The sequence below is a fragment of the Pelophylax lessonae genome (assembly GCF_965119305.1).
Source record: "Pelophylax lessonae genome assembly, chromosome: 1".
NCBI lineage: Eukaryota > Metazoa > Chordata > Amphibia > Anura > Ranidae > Pelophylax > Pelophylax lessonae.
In genome coordinates, this window is record NC_138768.1 from 455442951 (window position 1) to 455463522 (window position 20572).

At 43.8% G+C, this 20572-nt stretch overlaps 1 protein-coding gene across 1 annotated transcript in view; it reads left to right on the forward strand.

The window, feature by feature from the left end:
• LOC309544507 (uncharacterized protein C19orf44 homolog) overlaps positions 1 to 20572 on the forward strand; it is a 75350-nt gene that overhangs the window by 13575 nt on the left and 41203 nt on the right. The window contains exons 5-8 of the mRNA XM_082243409.1: positions 2046 to 2400; positions 6285 to 6355; positions 7189 to 7693; positions 11536 to 11625. Coding sequence (XP_082099535.1) covers positions 2046 to 2400; positions 6285 to 6355; positions 7189 to 7693; positions 11536 to 11625 — 1021 coding nt within the window. The remainder of the gene's footprint in view (positions 1 to 2045; positions 2401 to 6284; positions 6356 to 7188; positions 7694 to 11535; positions 11626 to 20572) is intronic.

The following is a 20572-nucleotide window of genomic DNA, read 5'->3' on the forward strand; positions in this document are numbered from 1 at the left end:
TCGCCCCGAAATAGTACAGGACACTTTTTCTAAGTCGGAGCGACTTGTGTCGCTCCTATTAGAACGGGTCCTGTAGCGGTCAATGGACCGCGAGGCAGCGCGACTTGTCAGGCTGACAAGTCGCGCTAATGTGAACCGGCTTTCTTCTTTTCTCTGACCTACTATAAAAAATCCTTTTATGCTTTAATTCCTATGCCTTCAATCTTTATTTTAGATTTCTGCCTTACCATTTGCTTATTTTACTTCTAGCCATCTTTTCATCTTCTCTTTATTCTCTTCACACTCACTGCTATATTCCTCTTCTTATGTACACAAATGCACATCTAATGAGCCACACACCATGCCTAGGTCATTTGTTTAGCTTTTTTCTATGTACCATTTTTTTTTTTCTTTGGCACATACTTCTTTTCCCAGCTCCCAACCTGGTGGATTAGTGTATGAGTGTACCATCTCCCTTGGTTTTCTGTCAGGGTTTCTTTCCCTTTACATTGGAGATTTTTTCCAATCAGCAAGGCAGTAAAGACAGCATTTCACCAGTATTTATTAGTAGATAATCATTCACCAGGTCACAAGGCCATTTATAACCTACAATGAGCCCAGTTTCACAGTCTAGGAAAAATATTCAAAGCAAAGAAATACTTTGTTTATTTTTTTTTTTCAGCTCACATGGCTTGTTATACATTTTTTCCTAACCCTTTTATCTTTACTAAACATATTTTCCTTAAATGGTGAAACTAATATCACGTGGACACGGAAACATTTGCACTTCGCATATAGATTTTCATCACTTTATAAATGGTAGCTAAAATTGATAAAATAATGTAAAAACAAAACTTTTTTTCCCAGTTTTTTACAGAGTTGGGGACTTTTTTAAACTTTTACCAGGCATTTTTTTGCTGCCTGAGGTTCTCTGCTATGGAAATTTTTCCTTTACTTAATGTCCTAGAGACACACCAGGAAATTAGAAGAAATTTATTTTAATTTGAGAGAGTTGTTAGAGGAATATGTGGCTGAATGGGAGGGCTTTTGTTGACTTGTTGCTCTGGGGACAACTCTAAAATTTTGGATTCCCCTCACGTTCCCTGTACCAGAGACAATGGTCCACAAGGACAAATAGAAGGTTTATCCTCCTTGTGGGATACCACAAGATAACTAAAATTTCCAATAGTTTATATTAAAAAAAATAATAATTGACTTTTATATATACATTTTTGGTATGCATTTTGAATTATTATTATTATACAGGATTTATATAGCGCCAACAGTTTGCACAGCACTTTACAATGTGAGTGAAGATAATACAGTAACAATACAATTCAATACAGGAGGAATCAGAGGGCCCTGCTCGTTAGAGCTTACAATCTAGAAGGGGGGGGGTCTAGTGAAACAAAAGGCAATAGCTGTGGGGGATAAGCTGATGGAGAAAATGGAGGTACAGTTGTCAGGTGTGGGTAGGATAGGCTTCTCTGAAGAGGAGGGTTTTCAGAGATCGTCTAATAATTATTGTATTGTAACTCCACCTATGGTAATTCTGCCTTTTATACCATGTTTTATGTTACACCCATATTTAAGGTTCAACATGGAACATAGTGCCGTTCCATACCCTCAAACTACCTTCCTCTTACCTGAATCTCTGGATTCTTCTCCCCACATCATTTTATATATGTTTGAATTTGATGCAGCAGCCACATCATCCATCCAGTAAATGGATCTGTGAATAAAAAAAAAAAAAAAAAAAGTTCCGTCTGCAATTGCAGCAGAGGCACTTCTGGTTCTCAATTAAACATAAATGCGGTGATGTCACCCTTGATTACTTCCTCAAGCCCCGTAACCTCCATATAGACCTTGGCCTAGAGGAAGAGTCCAGTAGAGCCTGATCACAGCTGCAGTGCTTTTCAGGCCCCAATGCAAAAATTAATTAATGCTCCTTTTTTTTTTTTTTTTTTTTTTTTTTTTTCTTTTTGCAGTGTAGGTGCATTTATTTTTTCAAAACGTGGAATATGCCTTTAAGCAATATGTAAGAATTGTTGTTTTCTCTTAATTAGAAACCACCTAGAACTCCCTCGCCGCCCAGCAGATTAACACCACGCAGAAACCTGCGCCGGAGTCCTTCAGCTCTTGGCTTCTTTTCTCCACGTCGCCGTCCTTCTTCTCGTTTTTCTTCCAGAACTCCCTCTCCTCCTAGTCATGGAACTCCAAGATACCCAAGAAGAACACACTCCTTAATTCGATTTGGATCACGGTCTCCTTCACCATCTGTGAGAAGTTCCTTGACCAGCAACTCTCCAAGGCCAAGACTGGGGAGACGTAGTAGAACTCCTCTCTCCCAGAGAAGCGACTTGAAATCCCTCGATGAGCTATTTTCGAGAGCAGATGATCTCAGTAGTTCAAGCTCCAATGGTAATATGGCACTGTTTTAGTCATTGTTGTATATCATGTGAGCTGCTAATTTGTACATGCTAGTGGTGCATGGAAACTTCAGTAGTTTATTCAAGCACATTACTGATTTTAGTCTACGTTCACATGTCAGCGTAGCGATCGCGGGCAGAATCACTGCGATTCTGCCCGCGATCCGGAAATCATTGCAAATCGCGGGGCGCCTGTGCGTTGCCCGTGATTTGCAATAGCACCCCAAACGCTGTGCTATGTTGCCGCGATTTCCGCCTGCCGAATCGCGGTAACATCGCGCAAAAAAAATTGCGGGTCGCATGACGCCCCAAAGAAGCTCTTGTACCTTTTTTGGGCGTCCTGCGTCCCGGGACTTTTTTTGCGCGATGTTACCACGATTCGGCAGGCGGAAATCGCGGCAACATCGCACAGCGTTTGGGTTGCTGTTACAAATCACGGGCAACGCACAGGCGCCCCGCGATTTGCAATGATTTCCGGATCGCAGTGATTCTGCCCGCGATTGCTACGCTGACATGTGAACGTAGCCTTAATCTTTGTTGATACCTCTTAGGATGTAGTATTTGTAGCTGCTGTGTTGATACTGACAATCTGTTTAAACTATATGGCAGGATTTTTAGAGTATATTTAAAACATAACTCCACTTTTGTTGAGGAAAAAACCATTCCCCTCTGGGTGATCTATTTACATTACACAAATTTTAACAAACTTTGTTTCAGATTCCTACCTTTTTGTTATTCTGAAGAAATCATTTTTTGTGCCTCTGTGCTGAGTGGGTCTAATGGGAGTGGTTTCATAATTATCTATCAGCTGTGGCAGCTGCAGGGCACTAATGATTAAATCTACCGGGTCTGCATCCCTTTAGACGTATTCCTATTGGGAGTATCACACCAAAAATTAAATTTTTGTTGCAGGGGATGCCAGAAATCTGACTTGTATCTTAGGTAGACTTCTGCGAAAACTGGTGAGCCAATCACAAAGGCAGGAAATTATGTTTCTGGGGTGTGGTCAGTACACATTCTGTGTACAGAACAGCTTCAGGTAGCCATATAGCATTGCATTTGCAGAAAATTTCAACAGCTGCAGATTGAAAAGGAAAGTAAAATTTTAATAACATTTAAATTGCAATATGATTTGTGTCACAATTGTATATACTATATTGTTTTTTTTCTTCATTTCCTATTTTATTTCTGCACGAAAGTGGAGTTACCCTTTAACTTTTATTGTAACGGTAGTGACAGCACAAAAACAGAGCTAAACACAATGGGGGGCATTTATCAAAACTGGATCAGACTAATCACTTCAGCCCCGGAATGTTTACCCCCCCCTTTATGACTAGGCAATTTTTTGCGATTCAACGGTGCGTTATTTTAACCGACAATTGCGTGGTCGTGTGATGCTGTACCCAAATAAAATTGATGTCCTTCTTTTTTCCTCACAAATAGAGCTTTCTTTTGGTGGTGTTTGATCACCTCTGTGTTTTTTTATTTTTTTTGCTATATACAAAAAAGATAGACAATTTTGAAAAATAAACAATATTTTTTTTACATTCTGCTATAAAACAAACCTATTCAATAAAAAAAAAAAAAAACAAAAAAACGAAAAAATCTAATTTCTTCATCAATTTAGGCCAGTATGTATTCTGCTAAATGTTTTTCGTAAAAAACAATTCCAATAAGCATATATTGATTGGTTTGCACAAAAGTTATAGCCTTTTCAAACTATGGAATAGATGTATGGAATTTTAAAGTTTTTTTACTAGTAATGGCGGCGATCAGCGGTTTTGACATTGCGGCAGACCAATCTTGACACCAGGTGATGCTTTTTGGGGCCAGTGACACCAATACAGTGATCAGTGCTAAGAAAAAAAAATGCACTATCCCTGTGCTAATGACACTGGCAGGGAAGGGGTTAACATCAAGGGCGATCAAAGGGTTAAATATGTTCCCTAGGAGTGCTTGCTAATGTGTGGGGGTGCTCAGACTGTGGGAGACAGAGATCCGTGTTCCTGCTTAGCAGAATCACAGGATCTCCATCTTCCCCACTGACAGAATGGTAATCTGGCTTGTTTAAATAGGGGGAACCCTGTTCTGCCTCTTTTCGGAACCATCGCCGGGTGCCAGCAAACACGGGGTTTCCTGGACTCTCTGGCTCCCGCTGTGTCCAATCACAGAGGGTTGCCGGCGGCACACACATACGCCCCAGATCCGAAACAAAAAATGACGTACAGGTACGGTGACTTCGCACTGAAGGGCCACTCTGCCGCAGTATATGTACTTGGGGCGGTCCAGAAGCGGTTAAATCTATAGCGTTGTGCATGGCAATCAGTGAGCTTCCATCTTCAGCTTGTTCACATAAGCTTTTGAAAATAAAAAATAGAAAGCTGATTGGTTGCCCGCTGCAGCTGCTCCAAATTCTGGCTACTTCCAGTTTTGATAAATTCCCCCTCAGTGCATTGCACTTCAGTGCAACAGCACAATAACTATAATAATTTACAGGTAGGGTCAGGAAATGTTATATACACAGCAGGTAATCTAGTTTAAAGGCATAGTTTACCTTCACCAAAAAACTGCCTGTGGATAAAAACAAGCTGTGCAGCTTTTTCACAATGTTGCATATAGCCCTTGCTATAGGTGTACCCAATACTTCATAAAGCCTGAGTAAAAAAACTCAGAGATTGCATCTCCTCGTCCTGCCTTGTTGCTAAAACCTGCTCAGCTGTTACTGTTCATATCCACTATTACAGGAGTGAGCTCCGAGCTACCGCTTTAGGGGGGAGAGTGCATGTGCGGGGGTTCGAATGGGAGAAAGAGCTCACTCCTGTAATGGTGGAGGTGAAAAGTAACAGCTTGGCGTGTCTTGGCAACTTCCTAGAAATGAGGCAGGATGGGGAAATGCAATCTCTGGGAGTTTTTCAGTCAGGCTTTATGAGTGAGGTATGTGAATAGCCTACACCCCTACAGCAAGGACTTTATTCAACTTTGGTCAAGCTGCAGTTTGTTTTTATCTACAGATGCCCCTTATCTATATAAGCCGTTTATTGGTAAAAGTAAACTATGCCTTTTTAAGATAAGAACTTCTGGCTTTTCTTTGAATTTTCCGTACTTTTTCTAGTGGTTCAAAATCTACATTACAGGCCAGAAGTTCAACATGATGGCCAGGTGACTAGTATTTTGAGAAGGATGCCAGCCTGTTTTTCTGTCTTGGCAGGTTTACTTTTAATACATATACGCTTTTTCATTGAATAGAGGTAAAGCAGTATTCTGGTACAAATTTTTGCTGAGGTAGAATTGATATGGGTCAGTGAGACGCCTAAACTGTATGTGGTCTGATCTATAGGAATACATATTCTAATTGACATCAGGGGGTGGTATTTTTGTGGCTAAATATGCAATTATTTGGATCATAAAATAAATTGGTCACCACCAAACATGTATGCATATATTGGTACAAGAAATACAGTAAACCCCCCCTCCATCGCGGGGGTTACGTTCCAGACCCAACCGCAATAGGTGAAAATCTGCGAAATAGAAATACACTGTAGGCATGTTTTTATAACTTTCACTGTACTTTTAAAAGCATTTTAAGTTCTTTAAACACACTTTTAAAACAATAGAAACACATTTAAACACATAAAAGATACTGAGAGCAAGAGCAAAGGAAAAGACAAAAATACTGAATTAACAATGATTTAATTAGTAAAATAATATGAATAGGTCTTACAGAAAAAAAACGCAAAATACCGGGACCGCAAAAACTGAACCGCGATATAACGGGGGTTTACTGTACATTTCTCTTTTGACATGAGAGGGTGGTATTTTCACTGTTAATTGTACATTTAGTTGGATTATGAATTGATTCACTGGTTCTCTTTTTAGATTTTAAACTGAATATAATGAGCTTGGATGAACTTGTACCTGCTGCAGGGACTGAAGATCGTGAAGAAAAGGTAAAGTTGTGTGTGTGTGTCTTTTTTTTTTTTTTTTTTTTTTTTTTTTTTTTAGCCTCATAGAATTGCTGCTGTTAATTTCCTTATTGCAAAACAAAACCAAGGAAATTCCCAGCTCAACTTGCCAATTAGTCTGCAACATACCAAATTTACTTGCACACAGAAAATACACGCGTAAGCTACAGAGCCCCGTCAAGGCACCGCAGTATGTGCTTCCACTGTTGAGGCTCTCAAAATAAAGGGTTGGAACTACAGAAAATACTGGGGTGCCTTGATGCGGCTCTGTAGCTTACGTATTTGTTTGCAAATGTGTGCAAACTAAACCTCTGTTTTTAACGCATATGGTTAGACAGGTTAATTTGGTTGGTTGCATGCTGGGAATTTCTTTGGTTTTGTTTTGCATGCGTTGCCCTTCCTTGTGCTCTTTGCTGCTAAGGCCAGTTATAGGTGACAGAGTGGCCGTTTGTTTGTAATGTCCTTTTCGCCTTAGTGATCAACCATATTGAACTGTATGTAAACCCCAACAATTTACTTCATTAATTTGCTCCTTTTTGGTCTGTTAAATAAAAATAAAATAAAAATCCACTGCTGCCCTGTGCACTATGCAGACTACAAAATGCCTACCCTCTGTGTTTTGGAGTTGAGGAGACATGGAAGTGTTCTGTAGTACTAACATTGCTCCTGTTTTAACATGGCAACGCTGCTTCTTGATGAGTGATTGTCACGAAATGACGGGAAATGTGTTCCTAGTAGAATCACCAACTTAGGGGAGGAAAGAGTCTAAAAAAAAAAAAAATTAATGCAATATATTTTTTTTTTTTTCTTGCTTTTAGACACACATTAGCTTGTTACCTATGAAGTCAGCAAATGAAAAACCCAAGGACCGCAAGCAAGCACCCATTACCGACCATAGAGAGCCCCTACATAATAAAGATGCAAAGACATTCATGAGACAGAAGTCCAGCTCTGATGAAGAATCTGCTCTTGAAGTGCATACAGAGACAAATAAGTCAGACGTGTCAAAGCATTGTCACAAAGATAGCTCTAGTTCTGAACATAACAGTCAAGAGCGGCCTGATGAAACTACTATTCATTCTGCCTATTCTGAGGATTTTGAAGATTCTGTGCCCTCTGAAAATGGACTCCATTCAAGCTCTTACTCCTATTCCCTCCCTAAATCCATATCCTCTAAAGAGTCCAGCCTCTCTGCTAGCCGTTCTTCTCCTTCACCTAGCCAATCAAAACCGAAAAAAACAGCCCATATAACGCAGAGGGTTGTTGTACGAGAAACCTCCGTGCAGACAAATGATGCTGAATTCGCCTACAGCTGGCCACAAGGTAATTCTGATTTGATAACCATTTACAGTTTTGAAGGCATTTTGTTTTGGATCGGTGACAATTACATTTATTTTTAAAGTTTGTAAATACTTAATCCCTTGGCGCCGATGTAACACAAATATGCAGCCCCACTGCACCGGCTTTTTGCCATGGGGTCGCATATTTGCATACCTCACTTTGTGCTGGGAGCACGGCTCACAAGAGCCCAGAGCCCTGTTCTTTCTAACGATTGGGACCCGGAATGTCTGATTCCGGGTCACCTGATTGCTGTGATAGCCAGTGATCAGTCACTGTGAAGCCCAAGTGTTTTCTGTCTCTGTGAATGGACGAGAAAGATACATTGTATCTCTCTCTGTCCTTGCAGAGATAGAAGGAAAAACATAATAATTAAAATATTAAAAAAAAAAATACCTAGACCAAGATTTGAGCTAGGTCATGCCAGGGTTAGTATTTGGGGTCAAAGGTCAGGGTCAGTACTTTTTTGGAAAAAAATTTTTTTTTTTTGTATCAGTGTGCTTTTAGGTGGGGTGAAAAAAAAAAAAAAAAAATGCCCACTATTTGTTTCTGGGCTGTACTATGAGTACATACAACAACTAACCTGCATGTGTGGTATCGGTGCACACTTTGGTGGTAGGTTATGGTAGAAGCAAGAAATATACAGCTACATTTTTAAAAAGATATATATATATATATAATATATATATATATATATATATATATATATATATATATATATATATATATAATATATTTTTGGTACTATTTTGGGCCAGTTTTCCTTTGAAAAATTCAATAAATAAATCGGGAGATATCATTACCATTTACAAACAAGTGAAAGCCCAATTTGTCCTGAAAAAACAAGGTATAATCCACCTGGATGCACAAAGTAGTTGTGATATGTACGTACGGGTTGACTAACCCATGTCAAAGTTGCAAAATTGGGCTTAGGCATGAATATTTGCTTTACCTGTAGGCGCGAAGGGCTTAACTAATATTTTCTTTAAATTTTTTTTGTTTTACTTATGGCGCCTTTTCACGCTTGTGCGATTTGAGATCCTACTTGTGAGACCCCAAGTCGCAGGACGTGTGAATTTCAATGTATTTCTACAGAGAGCCACTCCTACTGACACTATAGATGTTGCAGTGACTTCAGAAAAGGTTCCTGCACTACTTTGGTCCGACTTTTGATACCACTTTGGTCCAGAGAATGTAATATCACATAAAAGTGGCACTGGAAATTGTGCAACTTTGGAGACGGACTAATGTAAAAGGAGCCTATATAGATTAAATCTTTAACCTATGTCAAAGGATTTTTCAGAACAGCATTGCTTAGAAATAGCAGCACAGTTGCTGCCTTTCTAGAAGCTGGCTTCTGTGGGAAACCTCAAACTGAGCTCTTCAATAAGGTAAGTCGCTGCCCAGGCTCTTTCACTTTGTGTAGATTGCAGCTTTAAAGGGTTGGTTCACCTTTACCAAAAAAACGAATTTGCAGATGAGGAGCATCCGTAGATTAAAACAAACTGCAGCTTTGACCTAAGTAAAGTAATGTCCGTGCTATAGGTTTAGGCCAGTTTACGTACCTCATGAAACCTGACTGGAAAACTCCTAGGATTTTGCTAAGAGACTCCTAACTGTTACTGTTCACCCCGACAATCACAGGAGTGAGCTCAAAAACTCTGTGCTCAGAGCTACTGCATCATGGGAGAGAGCGCATGTGAGGGCGTTTCTATCAGAGAAAGAGCTCCTGTGATGTTGCAGGTGAACAGGAAGAGCTGGGAATGTTTTGGCAATGTCCTAGATGTTTTCCAATCAGGCTTAATGAGTTGCATAAATGGCCTATGCCTATAGAAAGGGCATTTTTTAAATTTGGTCAAAGCTGCGCCGTTTGTTTTTATCCACAGACATCCCTTATCTGCATGGGCTGCTTTTATTTGGTAAATTAAGAACTCATAAAGTAAGGCGCTGTTTGAAAAACTATGCATACAGTGAACACACAAAAAAACGTAAGTGGCATACAGTACAGGTATGTCAAAATCGCTGAAGAAGTCCCGCCCACGGACGTAACGCGTGCGGAGGGGGGGAGGAGATTGTGTGACGTCACTTGCAGTCCCAGTCGGCGGAGCGAGGCTTCGCTAAGACATGCTGTTTCTCAACGCTGTTCTGTTTCCTTATTCAAGTAAGAGGCTGTCTTATTTCTAATTTGTTGTTGTTACAATATCACACTATGGTATGCCTCTTGCTTTTTATGGGAGCATCTATATCAGACTCTGAGTGAAGGGGACACTCATAGCATTCGATGATCTAGTGTGGAGACGCTGCTGTGCTGATTGTTGTTCAAGGCTGTTTTTTTCACAGCCCTCAGGTGAGAGGCTAGTATCACTGGTGGAGGCTGTGTACACTGAGTGAGAGCACCTTACTTTTGGATTTAGACAAGGCACTGTGCACTTTTCCCTGGAATTCATCTATGGACTAAACCCTTCTCTTATTCTACAGTGATTCTGGTTTCTGGACTTTAATGTGATTTTATGTGATTTTTAGTGTTTTTATCTACCCTTATTGACCGTTTTAGCGCTGCACTATATTTTTTCATATTCATTATTGAGGTTTTTGTATTTTACCTTGATGTCAGCTGCTTTGTTTTAGTTACTTGCTTGCGCCGATATATTTTTGTTTTATTATGTCAAAAACATGTTCGATGATTACATATAAATAGCAATCCCATAAACTTCAAACTCCTTAATAATACAAGTGAATGAATCTCAACCCCCCACAGAGTTTCATAAAGTGCAGGTAACAAAATAATAATAAAACTGATATTTGTACAATATATAAATAAAATCCTATAAAATAAACCTGTTTGCTATAATAATACTTGTGACAGTCCACTGAAATATAGATATAGTATCGATAATCTGTAACGCTCCACTCCCAATAAAAGTGCTCTTCTGCGTTAAGACCAGCTCTCCACCTCGTGAGAAACAAGTAAACTACGCTCATCAGAGTCCCCAGGTCCCAGGGACCACTAGTCTATGTATGGATATGACCACCCGATCATCCAGAGATCCTTCCCCAGCAAACACTGTTAGCCAGAGTCCATAGACTCCCCTCAGATGGCCGATGGTAGCCACATAAAAGCAAACGGAATAATCGTGCAACACCGTTTTTATTGTGAATCTTCCCTATACAACATTTCTAGGTATTGTGCTCACATAAAAAGTGCACAGACCGGCACCAGCTCGCATTGACCACAACAACTCCCCCAGCTTCAGTTAGCTCTCACCCCTCTCTCCGCCGAATGGCGTGCGTTCCATGGAGGTGCCGGATGTGACGCCAGTGGTTCGACTTGTACTTCTAACAGCAACCAGATCTCTATGCATTTTGCATGTCATAGGCATCATCTGCAGCTTTGGAGAGGGAGCGATATGCAGAAACAAGTATCGCAGATCAAGACTCAATGGATCCATCGTTTAAATACGCTGAATGCAAAGGGATTATATTTGGATATAGACCTTAACTGTTTCCATCCCAACGGGGTTGGCGCCTTCAGTAGTTACATGTTTTATTTGTAAAGGGGAACTATGCCTTTTAAATATGGAGTTCTGCAAACGGGACAGAGGAAAACATTTGACAATGAGCCAAGAGCTGGGCAGTCAACTTCAATATTTGCAATATTTAAATATTTACCAAAGTAATATAAAAAAATCTGCACATAACTATTTTTGAACTGTACCATTGTCTGTTGTCCTTCTTCTTCATTTTTATATGCAAGATATATGTATTTAGTTTAGTACAGTCTTTTTTTATTTCATGAGATTTCTTTTTTTTTTTTCTGTCTCACATAGCAACCATTGGCTTTGGACCACTTACTTCCTCCATTGCTGTGGAGCCGGCTTCAGTAGTGAGCCATGTGGTGAGCCCTGAGTTAATTGAAGGTAATTTTATTTTACTTGTTCACAAACAAGCTTGTATAGCAACTTTAAAGAGGATCTCCAGTCTGTATAAAAAAAAAAGTAAGTCAGCAGCTACAAATACTAAAATAATATAAAGACACTTGCCTGTCCAGGGATCCTGCGATGTTGGCGCCCTGAGCTGATTAGTCAGTCTGCTTAGGGTGCAGGCACCAGCATCATAAGTAAAGGAAACCGGGAGTGAAGCCTTCAGGCTTCACAGCCAGCTTCTTTCTGTGCATGTGCGAGTTGTGCTGCGCTTTCTGAATGGTCCCACCGTCTTCTGGGACCTGTGTGTGTCCCAGAAGGCAGCGGGCGGAAGGGAGGAGGGGCCGGAAATGTCGTAGATCAGCGATCTACCCTGAAGCGGGAGCGGGTACCTGTTTAAAACAAGCTGAGCTTCCCCTTTTGAGTGGAGCTTTAACTGCTTCCCGTCCGCACCATTGTAAAATGACAGTTTGGTGGGAACCCTATTGTTCTAGGAAGGACTTCATAGGACCTCCTTCTGAGAACGGGCCACGCTCCAGTGCAATCTGTCACCCGCTGTGACTGATCAGTGTACCAGCCTGCTGCCTGTACCATGTTATCACTGTGATCAATCACAGCAGATCACATGACTGTTGTAAGCAAATGGCTTCCTTTTATGCCATTCATTGTATACAATTGTGTTGCTAGCTGTGATTGGTCACAGTGATCACATGATACAGACAGGCAGTTACAGCCCATTTGTACCATGTGATTAGCTGTGGCCAATCACAGCTAATCACATTAATACACAGTGTCTGCTCACTGTCATTTAGTAAAAATACTTGCTTAAAGCAGTGAAATGTACTGCTTTAAGCAATTATGGTATGGAGAAAAAAAGATAAAAAAATGATAAAAAATCCTCATGAACTTCTAGGAGTAGTAGTGTTACTATGGTAACACTGTATTGCTCTGGTCACAGAATGTAAAAAGAAAAAAAAAATAGATAGAGATAGATATAGATATATAATTTTTTATGTTTTTTTTTTTACTGTCACCAGGCAGAATCCATGTACTGCACTTATGACAGTATGTAAAACCATGTGAGACTATTATTTATTTATTTTTTTTCCTTTATTTTCCAAAAAATTGTGACAAAAAATTACAACTTCAAAAATGTGCCATGCCTTTTACTAAATACCTAGGACTGTCTAATTTCTAAAATGGTAATTTGGGGGGTATTTGTACCGTTCTGACATTTTCGGGTCTCAAGAAATAAGATGACAAGGCCGTCAGTACATCAGAATTGATTGATTTTTAGATATGTATATACCAGTGATGGAGAACCTTGGCACCCCAAATGTTTTGGAACTACATTTCCCATGATGCCCAACTACACTGCAGAGTGCATGAGCATCATGGGACATGTAGTAACAAAACATCTGGGGTGTCAAGGTTCGCCATCAGTGATCTATACCATAGTTTGTGTACTGTATAACTTACCAACAGACTACATAATGAGCACTGATTTTGGGTTATTTTCGCCAAAGATGCAGTATAATACATTTTATCTTAAATTTATGAAGAAGGAATATTAGCAAAAAATTATAGTGGTAAAGTTAATACCGCCAAAAGAAAGCTCTAGTTGTGTAAAAAAAAAAAAAAATTTAAAAAATTGAATATGGGTACAGTGTTGCATCACCGCGCAATTTGTCATCCAGGTCCAACTTTCTGACCATGTTTCATTTTAACCACTTGCCCACTGGGCACTTATACCCCTTTCCTAACTAGACCAATTTTCAGCCTTCAGTGCTCTCACAGTTTGAATGACAATTACTCAGACATACAATAAGCCAGGAAAGGCCCCGCAAATTAGTCCTTTTTGGAAAGTGGACATTCCAAGGTATTTAGCAAGAGGCATGGTTAGTTTTTTGAACTTTTACTTTTTTCCCATAAATCTTTGCAAAATGAAGATTTTTTTTTCACAAAATGGTCATATTACTGAGTTATTTCTCACACACTGTATAGACATACTTGCAACTACACCCCAAAATACATTGTGCTACTCCTCCTGAGTATGGCGATACCACATGTGTGAGACTTATACACAGCCTGACCACATACAGAGGGCCAACATGCAAGTAGCACCTCCATGCGTTTTAGTAGCAGAAATTACACATATAATTTCCTGACAACCTATCATACTTTTGAAGGCCCTGGAGCACCAGAACAATGGAAACGACTACAAAATGACCCTATTTCCGAAAACAAATACACCAACACATGTTTATGTGTTTGTAAAAGGTAGAATATGCCTTTAACTTTATTTAGCTGAAAACTGGAACATAGATAACTGGAACATAGATATGTGTACAGTTGTGCTCAGGCGTTTACCCATCTCTTGGCAGAATTTGCAATGTTCAGACCATTTTTTGATGAGACCAAAAACGTCCTCCGACAGTCACCGCCTCTTCATATTCGTCACATATGGGGTATTAGACTTTGCTCCGAAGGAGTAGCTAGGCAACAGAATATGTTAACATATCCCACCCTCAAGGGGTGGTCACCTCAGTCAATACCCTCCTACTTCCTGCAACCATATCTCAGTTTCAATGTCTAGCTTGTCAGGAGTGGCTGGCTCTCTCTGTGCTGGGGCTTTGTGCCCCAGACTCTTTCTTCTTTTTTGATTTTTTGTTTGAGTTTTCTCTCTACCTTTTACTTAGCTGTTCTTTTTGTCAGCATTAGTTAGTTCTTCCGATGAAGAGGATCATGCAGGCTGGGTCTCGGGCTGATCCCCCTGGTCGCAGGTCGTGGGTCAGTGGCTTCCCAGCCTGCCATCGAGCGTTCAGCCAGGTAACGCTCCTGGCACAGTGAACGACCCATCCCTGTTCGGTGCAGGGATGATTGGTGAGGTGGCTACCTCACTGGACGCTGTGCGGTTTCTTAACCCCCATTCTGTGCGTCTTGTATGCGACTCTCCCTGCCTCATGTGCAGCGGCTTGTTCGCCTGTGCGGGTCCCCCACGCCATTGTGAGGTAAGTGTATCTATGTGGGGACCTGTCTGTCTGGGGGGGTGTCAGTCTGGGACTGTGTAACCTGCCTCTGTTCTCACTGTTTGTCTCCCTATCACTCGGCTGCATGCTGTGGGCTGCAAGGGGGGGGGAGCTGTGTGACACTATGTGTGTCAGCCTTGTCAGTGTGAGAAGCTGTGTGCTGTGGGGCATGTTTTGTGGCATGTTTGGGCACTATACAGCGATCGCTGCGGCGATCTAACATGTTTTTTTATACATGGATAACATGTGTGCATTACTGTACTGTGGAGCGGCGGTTTCGGCGCCATTTTGCCTACACTCGCTCCGGCCGCATGGTCTACATGCATGGCGGCCATTTTCTTGTAGCCTCCCATAGGCTTTAATAGAGCGCCCTGGCCGCATCACTTCCTCTTCTCCAGGATACACCGATCGAGGCAGCAGCAGCGGCGAGGGTTTCCTCAGGTTATATCCTTCTTATCCATTGCCTGTGTCAGTTTTATTGTCCCTGTGGGGGTCTCATTGTGCTTGTGTGTGGTGCGGTGGGCTGCGCTCGCCGCGCTTGTTAAAGGGGCAGTTAACCCTTTATTATCCGGCATTTGATATTGGGGCAATGGATTCTCAGGAGGGCAAATTTCCTACCGCCTTGGTGGAAAGCCAGGGGACCGCTGTTTCCCCCCCAGGGGGGGATTTAGCCACTATTGTAGCTGGCCTTGCTGCTCAGGTGCAGATGCTGGTGGCTGCTCAATCTACTAAGAGACCCAGAGTTTCTCTTTCCTCTGATTCTGAGGGTGAAGGTGATGGGGCTGTTATGGCGGTGGCCTCCTTATCGGGGTCCCGCTCCTCCCTGGATCTAGTGGGGTCCGAGGTGGAGGCTGAAGTTGAAGGGGTTGATAATTCTCCCCCTGGCTCGCCTGAAGAGCTTGCAATCATGGATGAATTGATTGCTTCCATAAAACAAACGCTGCGTTTGCAGGATGAAGTGTGTCCCCCCCGCTGCCTTGGCGGCTTATGGGACGCAGAGAAAACGCAGGACGCCGCATGTTTTTCCCTGCAATGATGATTTTCAGCGCACTGTTAAGGAACAATGGCCCAATCTACGCAAACCTTTTGCTGTACCAAGTAGGTTCAAGCTGCATTATCCTTTCTCGCCTTCTACTGATGAAAGGTGGTGTGTGCCACCCCCGGTGGATCACGCAATTGCGGTTTTAAACAAATCCACTGCGATTCCTGCAGAGGATTCCCCTGTGTTCCGTGATGCCACGGATAGGAGATTGGAGTCTCTTGCCCGTCATACTTATTCTGTTACGGGTTCTATGCTTAAGGCTCTGTTTGCCTCTCTCATGGCGGCCCAGGCTGTCGCAAGTTGGACGCAGATGCTTAGGCGCGTCCTAGTGGCCGATTCGGCCTCGCCGGCGACCCTGGATATGGTGGATCAAATCCACCAGGGTGTCATGTATCTGTGTGATGCGGACTTGGACTTGGTCCCGTTGGCTGCATGTGTGCACAGCGTGGCGGTGTTGTCTCGCCGCCTGGTTTGGTTGAAATGTTGGTCGGTGGACCAATCTAAACGTAAGACCTTAGCCAATCTGCCTTATGATGGGTCTCGCCTTTTTGGGGAGTCCTTGGATGTGTTGATTAAGGGGATCACCGGAGGTAAGAGCACTCTCTTGCCCCATTTCCCCAAGGCTAAGGGGGCTTCTGGGAAGAAGCATGCTAATTTTCGGCCCCCTCAGGGGTCCTTTCGTGCCTTTCGGTCGCACTACAAGGGCAAACCGTTCAAAGGTCAAGGCTCTCAGAAGAAGCCCTGGTCTGGGAAACAGAAGTCCGGTCAATCTGGATCCGCAGCCCATAACAGTGCGGCCTGAAGGGGCGCCCTCACCCAGTTTTGGGGTGGGGGGACGCTTGCTCGGTTTTCTTCAACCCTGGTTGGCCCGCGTGCGGGACAGATGGGTTCAGGAGATCGTTCGATCTGGTTACAAGATCGAGTTTCTCTCTCGGCCGGAGAGCAGATTTTTTCCCTCAAGTCTTCAACTGTCTCCAGAGCGTTTACGGGACCTGCACCTGGCGGTGCGGGACCTGAGGGCTCAGGGAGTGGTGTTTCCGGTGCCTCATCGGGACAGATTTCGGGGGTTTTATTCCAATCTGTTCACCGTGCCCAGGAAGGAGGGCAAGGTTCGTCCAATTCTGGATTTGAAGGCTCTGAACCGCTCTGTGCGGGTTCGCAAGTTCCGCATGGAATCCCTGCGGTCGGTGGTGGCTGCCCTGGTTCCGGGGGAATTCATGGCCTCCATCGATTTGAAGGATGCGTATCTTCACATCCCCATTTTCGAGGGTCACCAGAGGTACCTTCGATTCGCCATTGCGGAGGATCACTACCAGTTCGTGGCGTTGCCCTTTGGTCTCGCCTCGGCTCCGCGGGTCTTCACCAAGGTGCTTGCACCGGTTCTGGCATTATTGAGGGCCCAGGGCATTTCTGTCCTGGGGTATCTGGACGACATTCTGGTTCGGTCTGCGACCAGCCAGGGTCTGGAGAAGGACCTGTCTGTCACGATGCAAACTCTGCAGGAGTTTGGTTGGACGATAAATTTTCCAAAGTCGACACTGAGTCCGTCGGTTCGTCTTCCCTACCTGGGAATGATCCTGGACTCGGTGCAGGCGAAGGTCTTCCTGCCGGAAGACAAACTCAGAACTCTTCAGGAGGAAGTCAGGTCCCTCAGGGACGTTCCGCACTCGTCTCTGCGGACGTGCATGAGATGTCTGGGATTGATGGTCTCGGCCTTCGAGGCGATTCCCTTCGCCCAGTTTCACACGCGGGGTCTCCAAGCGGAGATCCTGTCCATGTGGGACGGGCGACCTCAATCTCTGGATCTTCAAATCTCGTTGAGTCATCGCACCAGAAGAGACCTTCTGTGGTGGCTCCAGTCCCCGATGGTGTCCGGGGGCAAGTCGTTTCGTCCTATCTCGTGGACGGTAATCACCACGGATGCCAGCCTGTCGGGCTGGGGTGGTGTTCTGTCCGCCCAGGGGACTTGGTCGGAGGGGGAGTCCTCCCTTCCGATCAACATTCTGGGATTGCGTGCGATAAATCTGTCTTCATCGCTGGACGGACCAGCTGCAGGGCTGCCCGGTTCGGGTGCAGACGGACAATGCCACGGCGGTGGCCTACATCAACCACCAAGGGGGCACCAGGAGTGCCCGAGCGGCTCGAGAAGTGGCCGACATTCTGTCTTGGGCCGAGACTCATGTCCCGGCGATAACGGCGGTGCACATTCCGGGGGTGGAGAACTGGCAGGCGGACTATCTGAGTCGCCAGACCCTGGATCAGGGGAATGGTCTCTCCACCCGGCTGTCTTCCAGATGTTGTGCGCGAAGTGGGGTGTTCCAGATGTGGACCTGTTCGCGTCTCGTCTCAACTACAAGGTTCGTAGCAAGGACGCGCGACCCTCAGGCAGACACGTCGGACGCGTTAGTGGCCCCGTGGCATCAGTACAAGCTGGTGTACGCGTTTCCACCGATTCAGTTGCTGTCCAGGTTCCTTCGCAGGTTACACTCGGAACGCAGCACGGTGATTCTTGTGGCACCGGACTGGCCTCGCCGGTCCTGGTACGCAGACCTCGTGAATCTGGCGGTCGACGCCCCGTGGCGTCTGCCTCTTCGAGACGATCTCCTGTCTCAAGGGCCGATATACCATCCTGCTTTACAGTCCCTGGCTTTGACGGCCTGGCTGTTGAGACCGAGGTCCTGAAGGAGAAGGGTCTCTCCCCAGAGGTCGTTCATACCTTGATCAACGCGAGGAAGTCTTCCTCGGGGAAGGTTTATTACCGTACTTGGAAGGCCTATTTTGCCTGGTGTGAGTCCAGGGGGTTTTCACCCCGCACGTACTCGGGTTCCCGAGTGCTGTCCTTCCTTCAAACAGGTGTCAATCAGCGTTTGGCGCTGGCTACGATAAAGGGTCAGGTGTCTGCGCTGGCCGTTCTGTTTCAACGTCCCGTGGCTTCCAACTCCTTGGTTGGCACTTTTGTTCAGGGAGTGCGGCATCTGGTTCCTCCTAGGAGGGATCCTCTGCCCCCTTGGGACTTGAATCTCGTTCTATCTGTGTTACAACGTGCTCCTTTTGAACAGATCAGGGAGATCTCGTTGTCTATGTTGTCCAAAAAGGTCGCCTTTTTGGTTGCGATCACTTCGGCTTGCAGAGTGTCGGAGCTGGCAGCTTTGTCCTGCAAGTCTCCGTATCTGGTTGTTCATTTGGATAAGGTGGTCTTGCGACCTAATCCTTCTTTTCTTCCGAAGCGAGTTTCGGAATTCCATCTTAATGAAGATATTGTCTTGCCTTCGCTGTGCGCGAAGCCTAAACATCCAAAGGAGGTGAGACTACATTCTTTGGATGTTGTTCGGGCGATAAGGCTTTACCTTAAATCGACTGAGTCCTTTCGAAGGACGGACTCCTTGTTTGTTCTTCCAGAGGGTCCTCGGAAGGGCATGGCGGCGTCGGCCTCTACCATCGCCAAATGGATCAGGCAGACCATTGAACAGGCCTATGCTTTGCAGGGGAAGGTTCCCCCTGTGCCTGTGAAGGCGCACTCTACTAGATCTCTGAGTACGTCTTGGGCCTGTCGTCATGGGGCTTCTGTAGCCCAGGTGTGTAAGGCGGCGACCTGGTCGACCGTGCACACTTTCACAAAATTCTACAAAGTAGATGTTCAGGCATCGGCGGATGCTTCCTTTGGCCGCAAGGTTCTTAGTGCGGCAATTCCCTAGGGTCCCTTGTTGGGATAAGTTTTTATCCCCTGGTTATTTGTCTTTTCCTGGGTTGTTGCTCCTGTTGAGCAATTATTTTTCCTGTAGCCCAGCTGGTTTCCTTCCTTTGGTAAGGTTCCTTTCTTTGATGCGGAGACTGCGTTGCCTTTCGGCGCGGATGCGTTTCCCACCCCTCATGTTTGCACTGCTTTGGGACGTCCCCATATGTGACGATTATGAAGAGGCGGCGACTGTCGGAGGACGTAGGAGAAAACGGAATTTTTGTAAAATCTTACCTGTAAAATTCCTTTCTCTGAGTCCTCCGACAGTCGCCGCCCCCGCCCCTCTTTTGGGGTTTGGTTGTATACTCTACTGCTATTCCACTGAAACTGAGATATGGTTGCAGGAAGTAGGAGGGTATTGACTGAGGGGACCACCCCTTGAGGGTGGGATATGTTAAAAGCTTTAATGTTAACATATTCTGTTGCCTAGCTACTCCTTCGGAGCAAAGTCTAATACCCCATATGTGACGAATATGAAGAGGCGGCGACTGTCGGAGGACTCAGAGAAAGGAATTTTACAGGTAAGATTTTACAAAAATTCCGTTATTTTTAATGTGATTCAATTACACTGAATAATTAATAGAACAAATTAATAGGCTGCACCACACCTTCTATGAATGGAATATGATTGACTGTGCATAGGCTTTAATTGTGAGGTCATTGTAAGGATCATTGTCGGGTAATCAGAGAGGCGTATTCCTGATTACCTGAAAAAAAAAAAAAGGAAATGCTTTAATTTGAGCACCCTGCATAGTGTTTTTGGTACTACATTTGTCTTCTGAGAAAGCATACAAGGAAATAGATAGAGAAACAAAACTATACTATTATAACTGTTTAAGGCACTGTGTTGATGAGCTTTTCACATCAGTTTGAAATTGTTCAGAATTATTTGAAATGCTTTGACTGCTTTTGCATTCCCATAGTCATGTATGGGGAGAGAAGCAGTTCTGAAGAAAACAAATTTCTGTCAACGTTTGGCCCTAAGTTTGGAGAATCACATTTTTACAAATGCCTGTTCCTGATAAGTTCTTTTTAAACCATATTTGCTTGTACACAGTCTATAATTTTCTTTAGGCTCCATATGACATAGTTTCTGAAAATGGCATGTTTTTTACTAATTTTGTTTATTGTCCACCA